The sequence below is a fragment of the Carassius auratus genome, unplaced genomic scaffold (genome assembly GCF_003368295.1).
Source record: "Carassius auratus strain Wakin unplaced genomic scaffold, ASM336829v1 scaf_tig00000885, whole genome shotgun sequence".
In the NCBI taxonomy this organism is placed as follows: domain Eukaryota; kingdom Metazoa; phylum Chordata; class Actinopteri; order Cypriniformes; family Cyprinidae; genus Carassius; species Carassius auratus.
In genome coordinates, this window is record NW_020523330.1 from 1 (window position 1) to 17,162 (window position 17,162).

The following is a 17,162-nucleotide window of genomic DNA, read 5'->3' on the forward strand; positions in this document are numbered from 1 at the left end:
ATACTCTTGAAAACTCTTGAAATTGTGGCAGTGGCGTTCTCTGGTTCTGAAAGCAACACATTTTGTTCAGAATACATGTAATGCACATGCAAATGAATATGGGAATCGCATTTAAACATTGAGGGTAATATAAACAGAACTTTCAGAATCTGAATCAGATTGGATTGAATCCAATGGATGAAAATTAGTGCATGTAAGCATACCACTTGCAGTTTTTTTCCTATAATACCATTCTATTCTAGTTAATTTGCCCTTGCATCCATTAAATATTTCAAGCACCTCCAGTTGATATTAGTGGTAAACATGTATTTGTTTTTTTCCACTGCAGGTTCAGGCTCAAAAGAAGCGACAGCAGCAGCAGGAACTGATCGCAGAGCTCCGGCGCAGACAAGCCAAGGACCACCGGCCCGTATATGAGGGCAAAGATGGCACCATTGAAGACATTATCACAGGTGGGCCAGGCAGGACTACAATACCCATCAGCCAGGGGTCCACAATCACTGTGGTGGTCCACAGCTCTCCACATCAGCAGTGTACTCTGTGTTATGTTAAACATCGGCCCTTACAGCTCAATCATCACACTTTACAAGTGCATATCAGTTAAAACCAATGGTTCGGAATTTGCATCAACCCTCAGGGATATTCAGTGTTATTTAGAAGGCATACTAACTAAATGGATCTCTTTCTAAAGTATGTAAATCAATTGTACAGGATGCTCTTAAAAGAGATTGCAGAAATACTATCATTTTTAATAACAAAAGACTATAATGTATCTTTCACATAATGCTCTCAATTTAGGGTATCTATATTTATTATAAATTAATAACCACTGAATCTTTTTTCCTTTTTTCTTTTTTTTTTTTGGCAAACACTCATTCACCTAAGATTTTCATATATTGCAATACGGACAAAATTGCTAAAAATGTCTCTTTAAATGTAGTCCAGAGGTTCTGCACAAATAGGGAACTTTTTGCTATTTTAACATTTCAGTAAACAACGTCCCAGCCTTAAGAAGCCGTAGATATTACTGACAGAATGAAGAATAGGCACTTCTCCTATTCTGTTACCCCAGTCACAAAGTAATCAGGATTTAATCTCTAGTAATGCTTAGGTTTTGACTTGAACATGTTTGTATGTTTAACATGTAATTTAATGGTTTATTCCTAAAGTTTACCCATGTATATCCTGTGCTCAGGTTAATGGAGTAGTTTTTCCTTAAAAAACAAACAAATTCCTCCATCTGAGATACACACTACTGTTCAAAAGTTTGGGATCTGTAAGATTTTATTAATGTTTTTGAAAGAGGTCTCATAAAGGTTGCATTTATTTTCTTCAAAAATACAGTACAACTAGGTGTAATTTAAAATGTGATTTCTGTTTTAATATACATTCAAATATCATTTTTTTTTCCTTTGATTGAATTTTCAGCAGCCATTACTTCATCGTCTACAGTGTCACATGATCCTTTATAAATCGATCTAATGTGCATTCCAGTATTCATTCTATATGCTTCTTTTTTTGTGAATAGAAAATTTTGAAAGAATAGCTTAAAATGTAGTTTAAAATCTACATATTTGTACTCTCACTTTTGATTAATTTGATTAATCCTTCCTAAAAAACAAACAAACAAAACATTTTTTTTCTGACCCCTAATATTTGAAAGATAGTGTACCTATGTGAAGAAAATTGCACAAGAAAAATCCTGCACAAAAATGCCAGGACGTTGCAAGAGTCAAAACAAGTGGTTTCTCTTTAAGGAACACATGCTCCTTCTTAACCTCAGATATAACGTTCTGTCTCTGACCTCCCTCCCTCCCTCCCTCAGTGCTGAAGAGTGTGCCCTTCACAGCCCGCACGGCCAAACGGGGCTCTCGCTTCTTCTGCGATACCAACCTCTTCGACGAGTCCATCTGCTAGCCCCCCAAACCCCCAAAAAACCTGCCCCTAATGCCGCAGGTTGTCCCGTTCTCTTACAAGTTGCAAAGTGCATGCATACAACCACTCGCATGACCCATTCTGTCACTTGGTTACCCAGCATCCTTTACTAACCAACGCACAATGGAATTGTAGGAAGCACAAGCTGTGGCTGTTCACAGACCTGAAACAGGGACCGCCAAATCTTTCTCAATGGAATTATGACAAATGGACTGAAAAGTATAAAATCATCTGTCTTTAATATATATATAATATTATAATATAATATAATATAATCATATTTGTACTGTAAAACTGTTGCTTTCCTGATTTTTTACATGTATGCCTTTATGATTTAATAATAATAATAATTTCTGTTTGTCATATTGTCCAGAGAGATTTGGCCTGTGTAACAGTCCTTATTATTTTCACTTGTTTGTCACCTGCTAACTCTCATTTTCTCTCCCATAACTCTTTGTTCTACCTTTCCAGCAGAACAGGGGATTAATCTGAGTAAATTTGAGCACTAAATAATTGGAGGGTAAGAAAGGCATCATGGAGCTTCATGACGCTTTGCTCCTGTCTGCCTTTCAGTTGCTTTAGCGGTGCTATATTTGCACATTGCTACAATGCTGAAGCTTATGTGGCCAAATGCAGTCTTGTACTGAATATTGCTTTTTTTGCATTGTTAAATTCATATTTTATGAAACTTGTCATTGTGTCAAACAATAAGATAACTAATTATGTATATATATATATATATATATATATAGTTTTACCACTGAATAAAAAAATTAAAATTATTATTTTTTTTTAATCTTTTTGGGAATTTTGATTTTTTTCTCAAAATTTTGAGAAAAAAAAAAGAGAACTGTGAAATATTGACATTTTTTAAGGAAAAAAAAAATAATTCTTCTAGCAGTTCTGAGTTTTTACTTTTCCCCCCGCATTTACATCCCACAATTATTATTATTATTTTTTTTTTACTATTTATACCTTAAGATGTTTAATATAAACTACAACATTTTTATAGTTTTATATAACCTCATAGATATCAAATCTTATTACAAACTAATCAGTATAATCTCATATTATTTTACTAGTAAAATTTTTGTTAGCTTTTCTTCAGTAGCGTATATTAGAAATGGAATCTCTATTTTCTTGTCATCACTGTTGCATGTAAAGCTGTGTTTGTCCGCTATATCTTTGCACTGTGCCGTCTGTCTAACATGTTTATGTCCTCTACTATTTCATCACCTGCATGCAACTCTGTGTTCTGTTCAGCAAGATCTATCTGTAATGGTTACTGTATATAGTGGTGTAGTGTTTATTATATATGGAAATGTTATAGCATCTTTTAAGACCTTGCTGAACACTGAATCTATCAGTTATGTATTTGTGTTGAATAGTCGTACTGCAGTGATTGTATTTTGTTTTGTGTCTCTGTTAGTGTTTTACTGTGTGTGCGCTTTATGAGTGCAGGGCCATGCCTGTGTTTATACTAGAAGCAGTTATTGAGATAAATATTAACTGCATTTAGTTTTTTTACTTTAAAAGGAATAATTCACACAAAAAATGAAATGTCATTTACGCCTTAAGTCATTTAAAACCCTTTTGTGGAACACAAAAGGAGAAATTTTGTAAAATGACCAAGGTGCTGTTTTAATGCACTACCATTCTTTCGTCTTAAACATTTATTTATTTTTTATGCCTGTGTCACATGATCCTTCAGAAATCAATTAAATATGCTGATTTTATGTTCAAGAGACATTTCTTATTACAATCGGTGTTGTGCTGCTTAAAGGGATAGTTCACCCAAAAACATGAAAATACTGTCATTTACTCCTCGCTATTTTTTTTCTGTTGAACACAAAATTAGATAATCTGTAAAAAGAATGTGTCTCCCTATTGTCTTCCATAGTATTTTTCCCATACCATGGAAGTCAATTGCTACCATCAACTGTTTGTTTACCATCATTCCTCAAAATATCTTCTTTTGTGTTTAGCAGAAAAAAATGAACTCCTAGAGGTTTGGAATGACATGAGAGTGAATAAATGTTCATTTTGGGTGATATTTCCCTTTAATGTTTTTGTGGAAACAGTGACACATTATTCCATTTTGGAGATTGACAGCTGCCATTCAGTTGCTTTTCATTCTAAGGACAAGAATGGTATCAACATTATGCTAAATATCTCCTTTCCTAGATAAATAAAAGCATGAATGACATGAGGCTGGGTAAATGACAGAATTTTCCTTTTTGGGTGAACTGTTCCTTTAAGATCTAGAAAAGTAAGATCTACAGAATTCGGCATTCCTTCAACCCTTTCAAAGACAGCACAAATATTAGCAGCCAGCTCAAGTGCTGAGAGTGACCCCTGCTACCCTAAATGTTCCCTGATCTAACTCTAACTCTCTCCCTTCCCCACTCACAGATCTCCGAAGCCAGCCCTTCCTGCGAGCTGACGCGGTGATCCGGAATGGGTGGAAGCGACCCTAAAGACCCCTCACTCACTCACCCAATGCTACTTTCCCCCCGCTTTCTTCTGAAATGGGATCTTCCTGCAATTCACAGTGACTGAGGGAAGTGCAGGACCAAACCAGTATCTTTGGTTTTAAGGGGATGTGGAAGTTGTTATTTATTTATGGAAATCCTTTTTGGATTCTGCACTGGAGGCTCTTTCAATAAAGCCATAAAAGCACAGACATTAAGGGCGGCCTCACGAACTCTCGCGTACGCAAATCCTGAGGAGAGTCTGTAACAGCTTGTGTTGGCACAGGAAAAATGCTTGTTGTGATTGACAAACCGACAGCAGTAACACTAGCCTGCTGACCCTGAAGAGCCTTCTATTGGGATTGCACACCCATTAACGTGGATTTCCTTTTATTGTGCAATGTAAGCATGACTTGAGGTCACTGACTTTCAGGCCTGAGCCCGTTTGTACAGTTCTTTTATTAGCTATGAACTCAAAAAGATGTATTAATCCTAACTACCTGGAGTGGACTAGTCTGTCTCCAGTATTGTTACCCTATCGTTACAAAGAAGTGCCTTTCTGCTGAGTCAGTATTATTTCTTATAGCCAATATTGATGTATCTAAGTTTATACTTGTGTTAATTATTATGTTGTAACATTTTGAATGCTTAATGTAAATATTATATGCAGTTATCCATTGTAGCTTTAACAAAAGAGCCTGAAGTGCTCTATTTGATTCATGTGCCTTGTAGGCTTGTTGATGGTGCCTTCTTCACCCAGCTTTTTAAATGTTTAATGCGCATGTACCAGAACAAAGTGTACATAACGTTATGCCATGCCTTGAAACGTATTCTTTCTCAGAGAATGATGTTCGGATCCATTCTTTACCACACAGAATTCTTATGTATATAAATGCATTTTTTATCCAATGGGAATCACTCCATGATTGTAAAGATGATATAACAGAATATTTTGGGTGTGCAGTTCACTCATTTGCAGAGTTAGTAAAATGAAGGACATTTGTATTTGTATTCACTTCACAATAACGTTTTATAAGGCACGTCCTGATTTTGCCAAGTTCGATGTGTTCCTAGGTCAACATATTTTGTTGACCCTGGAACAACATTTTACTCCAAAAATATATTCTTAACCATATCCCTACACCTAAACCTAACCTTAACCATGAGTAATCCCTAAAATCAGAGGAAATGATAGATGAATGACACTGATGTACAAGCACCAAACACTGATTTTAAGCGTAAACTTCACAAAATCTATAAACTGGTTCTAAAAATCTGATTGGTTAATCACAATGTTGTCCCAGGAACATGTCTCACTTGGTAAAATCAGGTTCTGCTTTTATAAGATTAATTTTATTATCTAATATCTCCCTAATAGAATACTTATTATAATTGAATAAGAAATGATTATGCAACTAGTGACTCGATATGAAATTTTATGAGCTTTATTTTAGCATTAACTTACGCAAGGCAGCGCTTTACTTAGTTACTTTGTTCGGAATGTGCTGTCAGTTATATTCACAATTCAGTATGGTGATTTGTGCTACCCTGTCAGATTTTGATACCTCCCAGACTTGTTATTCATTGTGTCTGTGTTTTATTCATAAAAACAACAATGTTCGATACACGCTCTGTAGAGCAGTTTGTCCATTTAGGGCTACTGTAGAAACATGGTGGCCACTTCAATTTAAGGGGACACATGGTGTATGTAGATAAAAAATAGCTCAATATAAGGTAATAAAAACATAACGGTTCATTAAGAAAGGTCTTTATACACATCTGAAAACATAGTTATGTATATTATATTTCATTTCTGTAAATAGATAGGTGTAAATATTACACACTGCACCTTTAAAAAAAAGTTATCAACCCAATATTGATGTGCGCATGCGCAGTAAACCCTGGTAGGAAAATCAGACGGGTAGGATAAAATGTCAGGACAAACGGCCTCAATTTCTTACTGCTTTTATAAAAGTTTGATAACAAGGACAGAAATTATAATTATTACGTTAAGAAAAATAATTTTAGTGGCGTTTTTCCGCTAGAAGAGATAAGATAGCCCCAACAAAAACTTGGCTGGGACCTGTTTTTATACAGTCTATGGTTGGGACCATAGACATGTATATATGATGTCTATGGTTGGGACGCTGTTCTGACCAAACAGAAGTCAGAACCGGAAGTGTCTAACTAAACGGAAGTGAAAACATGTCACGTGACAGGCTCGACGACTTGGAGGGCAAAATATCCATAGAAAAGCAACTTTTCCACCTGTTTCCCAGCAGCAAATATTTAAAGTAATGGTTCAGTTTTCCATTTCATGTGAAACTTTGCACATTGTTTTTATATCCCGGTATATATATATATCCCTCTGGGGTTCTTCATTTATGAGTCACACTCAGGACCTTCGGGTCAAAAATGACCCAGAGGCCGGGATTCAGGTATACTTTTTTTCAGTAAAATCAATCAAATGTATTTTTGTTCAATAATATTTTTTCTTTCTTTTTTTGTGTTTTGAGAGAATTTTATGATAATAATGAATTTTTATGCAATAATTATGATCCATTTTTTCCCATTGAATATAATAGAACATTTATATATATATGTATTTTTATTTTTATTAATGCTGTATTTTATTTTAAAGTACAGCCAAGGCCTATAGAAAACAATTTTTGAAATTAGATTGGTGCCATCTGGTGGACAAATTAAGCATTTTTATCATGCAATAGCACATTTTTACCACTAGAGAGAATGTACAGCTCTCTGTAGAAAGGCTTGTGAATTCTAGTGATTTTTGCACATATTTGCCTATTTATTTCAGGTTGTGGATTTTAATATATAATCACAGATTCTCAAAGACTATTTTTGTCAAGTTCTTTTTTTTGTTTGTTTGTTTGGTTGATTTAAATGGTAATTTCAAGTGCCAGTTTTACTTTATAATACAGTCAAACCTGAACATTGCACTAGAAAGAGAACAAATGGAAAGCATTTTGTTACCCATTGTTTTAATTCTAACTTTATAAAAAAATTACATTATTTAAATCATAACATATTTTTATTTACCTTTTATTATAAACATTTCCATTAAAATTATTTTTTGCAATTCAATGAACAGTAACTCTTCAAAATTGCCAACAGCAATTATTAACAAAAACAAAAATAACAGCAAACGTATAATCATTTTCAAACAGTACATGTAAATGGAAAATAGAAAAATAAAAAAAGTGTCACGCTGGGCCTGGGTCGCTCGAATAGGCCTGGAGGTTACTAGGGAAGAATTCCATCCTTTGACCTTACTCTGTTTGTGCGTGTGTGCGTGCGTGCGTGCACACGTGCTTGTGTGTGTGTGTTTGTGTGTGTGTGTGTGTGTTCAAGAGAGAGACATGGTGTGTGACTTTTGCATTTTGGATCCAATGTCTCCCCTTTATTTGATTCATTGATTTTATTTCACATATTCTCACATATCTCTGTTACAGTTTCACCAGTCTCATATTTCCCTATGTGTGTGTGTGTGTGAGTGAGTGTGTCTATTTTGCAACCTTGATGGCTTACAGCCTCATGCTTTTATTGCTGTGCACTTTATTTCTTACATTGATGAATAATTTATTTTATTTCACACATTTCCCAAAATTAGCTTTTGCAATGATACTTTCATTTGTGTGTGTTTTTGTGTGTATAAGTGTGTGTGTGTGAATTTTTTTGTCTGTTTTGCACTCTTGATGTTTTAGAGATTCACCCCTTCACTGTTGTATGCTTTTTTTCTGCATCGTGGCTGATTTGTAGATTGTACACACAAAAAAACTCAGTATTTTCATATTTTTGCAAATTTCCCATTCATTTCCACCCTGAGTGTGACTATTTTTTTTACGACCACTTAGACTTTTAAAATCCTGTCCCCAATTTTTTGGGGTGTTCATATACCAAGTACCAAAAAAGTCACCAAGTTTCGGACCATTCCGATGAAGCTACGATTTGTAACATTTTTTTTTTTAAAAATTTCGGGTCATAAATGACCGAAGAACCCCAGAGGGATATATATGTATTTTTTTTACAGTCTATGGTTTTACTACACTGCTTAATGCAGTCTGCATAGGTCAGTGGATCAAAGCTTCGTTCTGCCCTCCAGTGTGACGTCACGTGAAAACGATCAATTAAACACTAACAACTTTTATATCTTCTTGGGAGTTGTTTCTAAGACTGAACTTTTATTTTTTAGATGTAAATTAAGCCATTTGGGAGGAAATGCAAAGCACAAGTTGAATGTACCAAAGTATTAATGTTATTTGGTTGAACTAGACCAGTGAATACAGCATTTAACTGGATATTCTGTTGAAGTGGCAAATAAAACATTTGATACTTGACTTTACCTTTGTATGAATTTGATTAATACAATCTCCCTAGTGTACTGCAGTAAATATACAGGTGAAGTGGGACAACCTTTGGATCTATTACTTACTTTTTACACTGTATATTGTAGATTATTGTTATGGTATTTTTTGTAAGGAGTTAAAACATCTGGGAATCATATTTTAGCTTAATACAAATGACAACCATAAAGAGCCCCATTTTACTTCTATTCACCTTGATCATATCTAGTACTAGGACAACAGTAATTGTTTTAGATTCAGCATTGAAATAATGCATTTGCACAATGCATTCTGTTGGAAAACAGTTTCTAAAATGACCACTCGTACCCAATCGCCAAACTACAGCAGAGCACCAATCCAGAAACCACTTCTATATTAGTTATGTACACATTTTTTATTTTTAATATGTGTTATTGTCTGTGATTCATGATGATCTCCAGCTGGAAACAAAAGAAACGAACATCACATGGTCTCTCCAAAAGAAGGGTTGAGCCACCATGCATTTCTACTATAAAAAGCAGTTTAATTATTTTGTATATATATATATATATATATATATAAAAAAATGTACCAACAAAACTACAGAAACGGTTGCAGGGTTGTGACACTAGTCATCTGTGACAGTAAAAGGCCACCGAGGGCCGTGCTAAATTACATTTGATCGTAAACAGAGCAGACACTTTACGTTAAGTCCAGATGCTCGGATGAATACTGTTAACATGTATCTGTTGAGCCGATGCTAGTCTTTATGAGCTGTTCGATCCATGCATTAGCCTATGGCACACGGGTTACCTCCAATAGAAGCAGTGGACGCTCGGCCACAAGCAGGGCTGGCCGAGTCTCTCTACAGGTCAGGCAGATGAGAATGATGGGAAGAGTAGCAGCAAGGCAGTGACTTATTACTGGATCCACACAAACCTCACAGGAATGCACTTACACTGAGCATAAAGTCCATAAGACACAAAACTAGTGAACTAAAAGTGACATACAGCTCCCAATGAGCAGATGACAATCATCTGAGCATTTCTCCTGGCTGTTTCCGGCGTACTGGAAGACATGGCGTCAGATGAGGCCCGCATCCTTTGGACGTACCACTTGCGTACACACCAAGGCCACTGATACCCTGGAAACAGTTCTGGAATGACCTTACATTTACCATCCGTTTGGATTCACTCACTCCTTGATTCAATCAACATCTTTTCATCCATTAAAAAAAACGAAGCTAAAACAAAGACAGTTATACTGCTATTCGTACGGGTGTCTGCTTGTATTCCTGGGTATATTTGTCAAGACACTTTGTTAATTATATATGTAAATATATATAAAATCAATCTGTGCAAGAAGTATGACAATCATCGTAAGCGTTGTTCTCTGAGATAACAGTATAGAAATAAAAGCGATGCCGACTCGTCCAGCCATCTGCAATCACACACGGGCCGAGTCAGCATCTGTTATCATTCAGTCGGCCGTGCACCCCTCCCTCACATTTCATTAGCAACACTTGGCAATTTTGCTTTTCCTAAAAGAAACATTGATCTCTATACAATTGATACAAAAATAAACGTTAAAAAAAAAAAAGAAAAAAAAAAGGATTTCCCATATTGTTGTTGGCATCTTGTTGAGCACAGAGGTAGTGGCTAAATGGAGGGCAAGGGCGAGAAATTAGGTATGCAAAGTCTGAAAAAAAGAAAAGAAAAACAGGGAAGGGAAAGAAAAGTACATGTATAGAAAATGCTTTCTTTTGTTGACCAGAAGGATTTCTCGAAGAATAAAATATAATACTGCGATCACATACAAAAGTGTCCTTCATGTTTATGTTTTTTGTGTGTTTTTTTTTTTTTACATTTTGTACAGTGTTCCTGCTGTTGTTGCTTTTCCTTTGACATGTAAAGGCATAAAGGTCTGCGTGAGGGTGGGCGTCCGGCCGGGACTCTATGCCAGAGGGTCTCCCATGTCGTCATCTCCTGCAGACAGCAGCTCTTTCTTCTCGTCTGTGCTGGCCAGAGAGTTACGGCTGTTATGGGCGCCCATGTAGAGAGTGGCATATACAGGGTTGGTGAAGTTTGTGGGCTGCAAGAGAGATACAGATACTGATAAGCCGATGATTTTTTTAATGTCCATAAAAGATTTTAAAATGCCAAACTATTTTAATGACGTATATTAAAAATAATCAACTAAAAACTAAGTGAATTTATGCAATACCAAAATTATAATATACAGTATGATAAATGGATATTCAAGACACTCTTTTAGACTGCAAGAGTGAAATAAAAATTAAATCATTTCTCTAACCAAACTAGAATTTAAATAAAGTACTGGTATATATAATCATATATTAGGCCCTATATAAAATTATGTAAAATATTTTCATTTACCAAACTTATAATTAAAATGTTTCATATATGATCATAATATATTTATTTTATCAAATAGAAATATTGTAAAACTATTTAAATTATTTTGATTATTATTTGTATTTAAATACTATTTAAAGTTCTGGTTGAAATATATATATAATTTTTTCACACACCCACACTGATATATATATAATTCAAGAACAATAACTAAATACAATAATAAGAATATATTTTTTTATATAATTGAATATAAAATTATATTAACATAAAATTATATAAAATCAAATTGTGTAATACTGTCATTTTGATTTGAATGATATTAGACAAATATAAACTATATTTTATAATATTTTATATAAATGTATTTATGTTTTAACGCCACATCAGCAACAATGTCTATATTCATGGCCACATTAACTGTATCATTTCAATAGATCATAAACAGTACTATAACATTTTCGTAAGAAACAATCACTATACAAAAATCATACTTTTTAAGAAACTTTTTACAGGAGAAACAAAAAAAAAAGTCTTTTAATATATTGTCTAAATTAAAATTGGACATTCTATTATAATACAATTCACATTCAAAAGATTCTTACGTAAGTCACAAACTGGTTTCTCGTCTCCTTTCAATAGATATAAATGAGTGCGTCTTGAATGTCCGATTCATACAACCTGGTCATATCTATTTTCAAAACTTTTTTTTATTTACTACTGGAATCACCTCATATAGTGCATTCGTTCCATTCACCATTCATATATTATACAAAACATTGCATTATTTGATACTTTAATGTTAAACATTTTATCACTAATAACATTTCAACAGAAACAAATGATTACAAAATATACACTTTAAAATACACAGTTATAATAAATAATATTAAAAAAATCTAAATGTCAAAAATCCCCTACAAGGGGGTTGGAGAATGACATAAAGGGGTCACCTTATCTGGATCCAGACTGAACTCGGAGTCCAGCAGCTCGCCTGCGTCATCATCAGGCTCTCCTTCGTAAATCTTGTACGCCGGGTTCCCGATCTCAACGTTCATGGCTCCGTTGGTCATCCTCTGGTGCTGGAATCCTTTAGCGCTGCAGACACAAACACCAGTAAGCAGTTATACTTTGTCCAAGCTTCTTCACAACACACCTCTGCAGGCCGAGCCAAGGCACAGGGAGTTACACTCACACACACAAAGTAGCCTATCTCCAAGCAACTCACAAACACAGACACACAGCTACATCCACCAGGGTCTCTCCTGCCGTATAAACACAAGTGCAAGGAGCCATGACACTTTGAGGAACCATCCATGTGCTTTCAGGTGGAGACTGCCAGCCAGAGTGAACAACTCTGCAGGGTCTTAAAGAAAGCTGGATATCCACAAGACATGGTCCGCTACGGTCAATAAGGTGCCAAACACTTCAAGCACAGCAACACTGCTCTCACGGACATATAAAAAACGGACACACGTCTACAGGATGGCGCAAGAGGAGTGAGAGGGACAGGACGCAGCCCAGCGCTGCGTCTTGCACCAACCAGTTGATCTATTTTAGCTGTCATCAATAGATCCCTGTGTTGAAACTGGTAAAAAAAACACACAGGGATACCACAGTAACAGTACAGGATCAGGCAGGAGAAGCAGGGAGAAAGAGAGGAAGAGTATGATGATGGGGGAGGAAGAGAAGAGAGGAGAGGATGGACGAGGATGAGAGCCTGCTGTTATAGAGTCAAAGTTACCGCGAACATCTGGAGCTGGGCTTGCCCTGCCTCACAGACCTGAGAGACAGAAAGATGCAGTTTAACCACAGAGAGAGAAAGTGAGAGAGCTGGAAATTGAGTTTAGTAATAAATTAAAGAGGAATGTGCAGGAATTAATGCTCTAAAGCAGGGGTCTTCAACAGGGTACTGAAGAGGGTTTGCTAATTATCGGATGAGCTTAAGGTGACTTCAAAGAACTAGCAGCGATGAAAGCCGATGGTGTTGTCGCCTTGTGTCGGCAGCGTCTGGACCACAATGCTACGCTTGAACACACTGCACAGACTACAGCGGACTGCAAACCAACTAATATTTACGATATTTAAAAAAACGCGTTCTAATTCTTGGGCAATGACTCGTTCGCTAAACTGAACAACCAATCAAAATTCACACTCTAGCTGATGGCCCAGACGTTGCATTGACATGTTGAATCGTGCTCGCCAACTTTAGACTAAATTTAGACTAAATCCCGGGCTTTAGACAAAATTTCGTAGGAGAAATAAGTATTAAAACAAAAATCCATTTTTTATAACATGTTAATTAATATAAATGTAAATTATATAATTATATGTAAAATATTTACTTTAACCAGTTTTTTTTTATGTATAATATAATCATACCCTTATAATACACAATAATTATGTACATTTATTTCCTTCAGCTGAACAAATATGGTAATATATAGAATCATATAATTATTATATAAGGTCTATCAAAAATACTAAGGCCCTCGAACTGAAAGTGTCAAAGATCCTTGCTCTACAGCAAAATGAGGAAGATGACAGGAAAAAAGGTCTGATCAATACACAAAATTATTTTGGCTATTGCCCTGGAGTGTCTCTTTTGTACATGCTGAAATTGTTATATGTACTTACCCACGCATCTCTTCTTGTACCACAAGATGGCACCAACCACTAACAGTGCAAGTAAGAGCAGTAGCATCACTGGGATGACCACTGACGGAGTATCTACACAAAAGAAGAAACATACATCATTATTATACTAATTACAACAGATTTCTTCATAGCAACAGGCATACAAAAAACTATCTTTCAAAGCTTCTTTTAGTTTACCTTGCCAAACTAAACTGAATATGAATCTGAGAGAAATGAAAAGAGAGATGAAAGGAATGCTGGAACTTACTTCCAGAGTCTGATTTTTGAACAGGGGCGACATTGAGCTCACAGCGGAAACCTGCCCAGCCGGTGTGACACCTACATAACACACACACACACACTTTAAATTACTGGCCATCCTTATACAGAATCATGTTATTATATATTTTTAAGATAATGCTATATAAACAAGTTTGTCAGCTATCTCAAGTCCAGAATTCAGGACATTCAGGTAGATTATCTTTTATCTGGAGTACCACAGAGGTTCAGTACTAGGCCTATTTTTTGTTTTCTATTTTCTATAGTTCTATTTTCAGTCTCATTGTCCATTTTAAGTGCATTTTAATCTATTGGTGTTTTTTCTTTTACTTTTTGCCAACCAAAACATCTGCAAGAACATAAAAGGCATTTCTTTTTATACAGCTCTTTACCTGCACTGTGGCAGCTTAGTATTTATGGTCCTATAGAGCACTGGCCCTCAATTGCAGAAGTCACCACAGGTGTAGCACGTACGGCTGCGTGGCTGTTATTACCGCATCTTCACAGAAGAACATAAATTATCACAGCACCCACAAAAACAGAAGCACACAACTGATCCATATTTATACGACACATTATTTCAAACAAGCTAAGGCTAAATGTTGGTAGACTATGAAAGCACAGTGAGTTGAATGTGCTGGTACGTACTTGCATGTTATCCCGCTGCCTAGCACTTCACACTTGCCCATTCCACAGTATTCACACTTGCTCAGCTCACATTGTGGACCAAAGTATGACTCAGAACACTGGCAATGTTTAGTGCCATTCATCATCTCCATACAAGTACCTCCATTCTTACAGAAGTCCTCACAATGACCTGCACAGATTGATTCCCAGTACTTATTTGACTTTGTTTTATTTATTAGCAAGACTTCTGTTTGGATTCAAACAGCTAATAAAAAAAACATTAAGACAATGGAAATTTTAGAAATTACTGAACCCTCTATTTAAAGTGACAAGGAGTTAAACTCACTGTATTGGCACTGGTCACCCAAGAAGCCCTTTGGACAACGGCAGGTTGGCTGGTTGCCCTGGTTGACAGTGCAGTTGCCCCCATTCTGGCAGTAGTTGTTGCAAACATGTAGGTTACATTTGGGGCCAGTGAAGCCAGTCTGACAGCGGCAGGTAGGAGCACCTGGAGAGAGGAAACGGGATGTGTTGCGGATGTAGCTCTAAAGATAAATGTGCAAAACCCTGGTCACAAAGGCACAATGTGTCTGTGAGTGTGTGTACCTGTGCGTGAAGGGGAGCAGGTTCCTCCGTTCTGACAGTAGTCTCTGCACTGGTTGATTTCACAGCGTTCTCCACTGTAACTGGTGGGACAGCGACATTTGGGCTGGCTCCATGCGTTGAGGAAACAGCTGCCACCATTCTGGCACTGAACATTACATGTAGGAGCTAAAAGAAAAATATGTTAAAGATGACTGACTGAATTTTTAATTTAATTATGTTGAGAAATACCTAACAAATGAATTTATGCTCATGAAGCATCAGAAAAAAATATAAATGCATTCAATCAAGCTCAAAAAACTGCATATGGACAATATTTACCATGTCAAATGTTATATATATATATATATGTTTTTTTTTTTTTCCTCAGTGTAATAAGTAGCTTCAGCATTGTTCTGGCTGTGGCCTAAAATGAATTAGGATATAGTGTGAAAGCAGGGTCTTACTGAAGGGGGATTGGGTCGCTGGAGGCACCTCTGTACAGGTACCGTTGTCCGGGATGTGGTCATTAGGACAGGTGCACACTGGCCCACTGGGACTGAGTAAACACAACCATTCACACTTCTTCCTATCACATGGGTTAGTCACTGTAAAAAAACAACAACAAAAAAGACGTTTTAGATCACAGAAAAAAACACTTAGATTTGCAATCAGACCCTAAAAAAATGTGTCCAAACCACACACACTTTCACACAGACACTCACTCTCAGGCTGTTTGTAGCGGTGATATAGGACTATGTCAGTTGCGTGGTTGATGCCAGTGGTCAGATTCTCCGCCTGACCTTTCCCAAACTTGTTAACCCGGAAGACAAAGTTATTGGTGTAGGTAACACCATAAATGTAATCCTCAAAGATATCAATGCTGAAGGGATGAAGGAGGTCTGTAAGAAATGAAGAGAAGCTGATTAATGTTTCAAATATTACTGTTTTGTACAGTTCTTTAACCATATAAATGATAGCCTTTGAGAGTATATATATAAAAAAAAAAAATGTTTGAACGAAAGTTATATTATAGCTAAATATAGATTTTTTAGCAGATACAGTCGAGGATGAGCTTTAATCCCAGAGCATAATCGCATTACTGAACTGTTTTTGATGTTAGATACAGCCACAACAGGGTCCGAGCCATCCAAACGCACACTGCCAATCATAGAGAGCTTGACATCTGCCCAGTACAGACGCTCATTGAAGTAGTCCACTGCAAGACCTGTTTTAGAGAGAAGTATGCATTAACACACAGATTTAATTTGAATACAGTGAACTAATTTCATGGACACAGATGGTTGAAAGCAGCACTACGCTGGTAAGACCTGTAGGCCATTGGATGTTCTCATGGACCAGGGTTTGTCTGAGTGTCCCATCCATGGCTGCCGTCTCAATCTTTGGATGATTGCCCCAATCTGTCCAGTACATGGTTCTGATATACGAAACAAAAACGATCCATCTGAAGCGTTTCTACTGTAGAATTAAGAAAACATACAGTACAGTGTATGCTTCTTACCCTCTCTGAGGATCCACTACAATGGCATAAGGCTCATCAATCATGCCAGAAATCAGCGTCTTCCTGTGCTGGCCTGAAATCTGAGCAACCTCGATCACATCACGTCCCGAATCGGTCCAGTAGAGGTTACCAGCCACCCAGTCTACCGCAATTCCACGTGGCATCTTCAAACCTGGAATCTAAAGAGGAGACCGGGGAAATTCAGTTAAGGTATTGCAAAGCATGAAGCTTAATAATGAACACTGAATGTCTCGACTTACATCGAGGTTGGTGACACTGCCCTCACTCTGCCTGGTGTTGCGGTGAGAGTTAGACGTAGGACCTGATGGTGAGATCGAAGAGGGCAGCTGGAAGCAGGAAATGCCAGATGTGTGCCAATTGGTCCAGAAAA

General features: G+C 36.5%; 1 protein-coding gene and 1 long non-coding RNA gene across 2 annotated transcripts; one reads left to right on the forward strand and one right to left on the reverse strand.

The window, feature by feature from the left end:
- Positions 1-1,926: 1,926 nt before the first annotated feature.
- LOC113069182 (uncharacterized) lies at positions 1,927-5,304 on the forward strand. The gene is made up of 2 exons (XR_003279664.1): positions 1,927-1,956; positions 4,348-5,304. It is a non-coding gene; the product is annotated as an uncharacterized LOC113069182 (long non-coding RNA).
- A 3,841-nt stretch (positions 5,305-9,145) lies between these two features.
- LOC113069183 (low-density lipoprotein receptor-related protein 1-like) lies at positions 9,146-17,156 on the reverse strand. Its single transcript, XM_026242197.1, has 13 exons — positions 17,032-17,156; positions 16,772-16,950; positions 16,581-16,687; positions 16,358-16,477; positions 15,975-16,151; positions 15,717-15,857; positions 15,274-15,438; positions 15,014-15,175; positions 14,689-14,857; positions 14,030-14,100; positions 13,758-13,854; positions 12,078-12,222; positions 9,146-10,840 (listed from the first exon to the last, which is right to left on the reverse strand). Exons 2-13 carry the CDS (start codon positions 16,933-16,935, stop codon positions 10,703-10,705), a joined length of 1,656 nt encoding a protein of 551 aa, XP_026097982.1. The 5' UTR covers positions 16,936-16,950; positions 17,032-17,156; the 3' UTR covers positions 9,146-10,702.
- Positions 17,157-17,162: the final 6 nt, after the last annotated feature.

Excerpts from the sequence above, each read along its gene's own strand:
- LOC113069183 (XM_026242197.1), bottom strand. The coding sequence starts at position 16,935 with ATGCCACGTGGAATTGCGGTAGACTGGGTGGCTGGTAACCTCTACTGG. Across the intron at positions 13,855-14,029 it reads TCAAAAATCAGACTCTGGAA|ATACTCCGTCAGTGGTCATC; the intron begins GTAAGTTCCAGC and ends TCTTTTGTGTAG. Across the intron at positions 10,841-12,077 it reads TCAGTCTGGATCCAGATAAG|CCCACAAACTTCACCAACCC; the intron begins GTGACCCCTTTA and ends TCTCTCTTGCAG.